The 3,584-nt window shown below is 33.3% G+C and overlaps 2 protein-coding genes across 2 annotated transcripts in view; both read left to right on the top strand.

The window, feature by feature from the left end:
• The window catches only part of LOC108754769, a 5,521-nt gene extending 3,745 nt beyond the window's left edge, over positions 1 to 1,776 (top strand). The window contains exons 3-5 of the mRNA XM_018497350.1: positions 183 to 512; positions 664 to 942; positions 1,294 to 1,776. Coding sequence (XP_018352852.1) covers positions 183 to 512; positions 664 to 942; positions 1,294 to 1,486 — 802 coding nt within the window. The 3' untranslated portion in view covers positions 1,487 to 1,776. The remainder of the gene's footprint in view (positions 1 to 182; positions 513 to 663; positions 943 to 1,293) is intronic.
• A 1,378-nt stretch (positions 1,777 to 3,154) lies between these two features.
• LOC108754768 (mannose-6-phosphate isomerase) overlaps positions 3,155 to 3,584 on the top strand; it is a 6,843-nt gene continuing 6,413 nt past the window's right edge. Inside the window, exon 1 of the mRNA XM_018497349.1 lies at positions 3,155 to 3,552. Within this exon, the coding sequence (XP_018352851.1) occupies positions 3,470 to 3,552 (83 nt within the window). The 5' untranslated portion in view covers positions 3,155 to 3,469. The remainder of the gene's footprint in view (positions 3,553 to 3,584) is intronic.

The following is a 3,584-nucleotide window of genomic DNA, read 5'->3' as shown; positions in this document are numbered from 1 at the left end:
ATATATATATATATATCTGCTATATAATTTCTATCAATTTTGAGACAATAAATAAACGTAAATAAAGTTTATTTCGCTCTCACATATTTCTCTATAAATTTTACTATTCATTTTATTACTTTGATATACAGCATTTAATCGAAAATTAATTAGATTACAATAACGTTTGTTCTCTCGTATAGAAATACAAATGTGACACTGCGACAAATCTGGCTTCGTAAGTCAAATAGAAAGCTGCAATTGATATATGCCGGTGAAACATTGACTGACTGCATTGACGAGAAGCTCGCGTGGTGGGACGACAGCGAGTGTTTATCCAGCTCTCGCGGTGTCTATCGCTATCACGATGACGGTGACGAGGTGTCGATCGAGGTGTTCCAACTGGACGGTAAGGACATTTCGAGGATACCCCGTGACCTCTCTTGGCTGCTGTCGACATCGGAGCTTCGTCACCGATGCGATCGCATGAGAATGCGAATACGAAGCCAAGCCATGGCCCAATATCGACATAGGTATGACCTAGGCTGAGCGAGTATACAGTCTCCCGAGTTTCGACTGGCTTATAATCTCTCGGCTTATGTAAGCCGCGTCGCGCCGGTCGGGCCGCTCGAAGCTAGGCGATGCCCGTTATACAAATGTATGAGCTTTAATTCTTTGTAACAGGAAATACGCAAAATCGATGAACGCGACAGCAAATAATGGGAAGCAGGGTCGAAGTCGGAATCGGATTCGAAGAGAATTATTCATGATACCAGGAACGCAATGGTGCGGTCGCGGTGACCGTGCTACCAAGTATACCAATTTGGGCGGCTTCGGTATGGCTGATGCCTGTTGCCGAAAACACGATACATCTTGTCCTTTTCACATACCGGCCTTCGAGACGCGTTATGGCGTTTTCAATTGGAGAATTTCGAGTATGATGCATTGCGCTTGTGACGAGCGGTTAGTAATTAATGAAATTATTTAATAATACGGTCTATAAAGAAATGTTTGTGGGAAAATGGTGATAAATACAAAAAAAAAAAAAAAAAGTAAAGTTCTCGATATTCGAGTATAATTTGAATATGTAAAGATATTTGCATGAGTGTGATCTTCAGAAAATATTTACTGGACTTATTTAGTACATTTCTAAACGATTTAACATGTACGCACTTTTTAATGTACGATATTCAGTACAGATTGTTTGATATCTCTGAAATTAATTAAGAAATTTCATAAAATTTATTATTTATCTATGCAACAATTTCATCGCTTCTTACAATTATTTTTATTTAAAATATTTTTGATATACAGATTTCGCACATGTTTGAAAATGGCTGGGACTGCATCGGCGGATTTTATAGGCAAAATCTTCTTCGACGTACTCCAATCAAAGTGCTTTATTCTAAAATCGCAGAAGGTATGCGTGAAACGGTCCTGGTGGGGTAAATGTCAACATCATGAATACCGAAAGCAGGCCTACGTACGAGATAATGTTCCTTACTAAGGGTGTACAGCGTAAGAGATTGTCATAAAGAAATAATGAAGTATTCTTCTTCCGGGGATGTCAATAGCAATTCTCAGGGATGTAATATTTTGTCGAATACTTATAATATGTCAAGAAAAACACAAAGAAGTCGATTAGATAAATCACGAAATTATATCACCAAAGATTGACAATAGATACATCATAATTCGTAATGTCTTCAATATGAAAAATTATTATATTAAATCTGTCGATATAGCTATTTATACGTTAGACATCCTGAATTATGAATTATCAGAAACAAAGGGATCGTATGCGAATGTACTGTTTTACTTTAATTTATATCTTATAATTAATTTCCAAATATTCAAAAAAAATCGAATAAATACAATTAGTAAGCTGCCTCTGTTTTTCTAATAAGTATAAAATATTTTACAATATATTTTTACTTAATATATTACATACATGTTTTATAAGAATAAGAATTCGATCTTCATATTCGTATACATTTCATAAATGTTTATTTAAATTTAAATAAATATTTGTATTAATTTATTTCTTTTTCTCATATTTCTACACTTAAAAACTTAATTCGAAAAAGTCGATCGTTATAGGTACCGGCAATCTTTATGTATAAAGTTGTGTTAAACACTTGTAGATAGAATTTGTTAATTTTTAAACATTATTAGCAAACTATAAACAAATTAATAGAATCATGGAGTTAAGCTTTAGGATAGCTTAGAATTTTTGATGAAAAATTATTATATACATATATGGTATGTATGTATTTATATTAGTTACAAGCTGTGTACAAGATAAATCTAGATTTGATCAAGAATAATAATTTCGATTTCCATTCTAATAATATATTTATACCAATACATAAAATGCTTCTGTTCTGATACGATTCGATGTAATATATATTATAAGGCAGCAACACGATCCCGTATAACTTCCGAAATCGTAACGTTGCAAAAGGGTAGGAACGTAGTCAAGATCAATCCGAAGGCGGGATAATCTAAGAAACTCTTTGGAAAAAAGGGCGTATAACTCTAATGTCGATATTAACTGTTGAGATCTTCCTTATTGGAAGTCTGGTAACAGACTATATCATTTATAAAGGAATCGCTAAAGATCCCTCTGCTTCTGCCCCACTATCGCAATTCAACCAATCCCGAAAAGGTATTGTCGACGGGCTAATCGCAAGGCACGGCCAATCGTGTGCGGGAATGGCGGGTTGATCGGAACGCCGCCAGTAATGAGGCGCGAAAACTAAACTTACATTCTATGACTGATGGAACTATCTTACAATATAATTTATACGAAGATATTGTAGAATAATTAAGCCAACAAATTTTTCAAAATCATAATTCTTTGAATCATAATTCTTTTTCAATATAATCAATATCCGAGTTTCTAATCTGTTCACAAATTTAAAATCTCTTCATGCTTTTAAAAATCTTTAATATTTAACATTAAATATCTTATTAATAATTAAAGCTACGAACTTTTAGAATTCTTGTTTAAAAGAGTAAAATTAATTAAATTAAAACAAAATAAACAAAGTCAGATTTTATTATTTAATAAGTATATTTTTCTTCCCTTTTTAATTCAATTTTCGGAAAAGTTCATTACCTTTAGTGATAGAAGTCTGTTAGAAATCGACAACTTTTTACATGGTAACATGTAAAAAGTTTGTCAGGATAAGTATGATTCGGTATGATGTGCTGCTGATCTAATCACTGGTGTATGTGTAGCATGCAGTCACGTGGGCAATCGCGCTTGTTTCTACGCGCCAAAATACCACATGTTCTGTGATCTGACTGACTAGGATTTGCTCCGTTGTCACATTTGTCACAAACATTATTAAGACTTTAATTTGTTCTGATATAAAACTTTGTTTATGCATGGTGTGATATACATAATATTAAAGAAAAACTATTTGAAGTTAGCAATAAAATGTTAGTTACGTATCTAAATAACTGAGCGAGGTTATAATACAAGATGAAAATGAAACGAGGTAGTATACCTTGTTTATGTACAGAACTTAATCTTGCTCTCACGTTGCACGGTGGCCAGAGTTTCAGGTAATGCTTGAAATATTTGAACATTACTATGT

Source organism: Trachymyrmex septentrionalis, unplaced genomic scaffold (genome assembly GCF_001594115.1).
Source record: "Trachymyrmex septentrionalis isolate Tsep2-gDNA-1 unplaced genomic scaffold, Tsep1.0 scaffold80, whole genome shotgun sequence".
Taxonomy (NCBI): Eukaryota; Metazoa; Arthropoda; class Insecta; order Hymenoptera; family Formicidae; genus Trachymyrmex; species Trachymyrmex septentrionalis.
The sequence above is the reverse complement of the archived record's forward strand: the minus strand, read 5'-3'. Positions and strand labels throughout refer to the sequence as shown.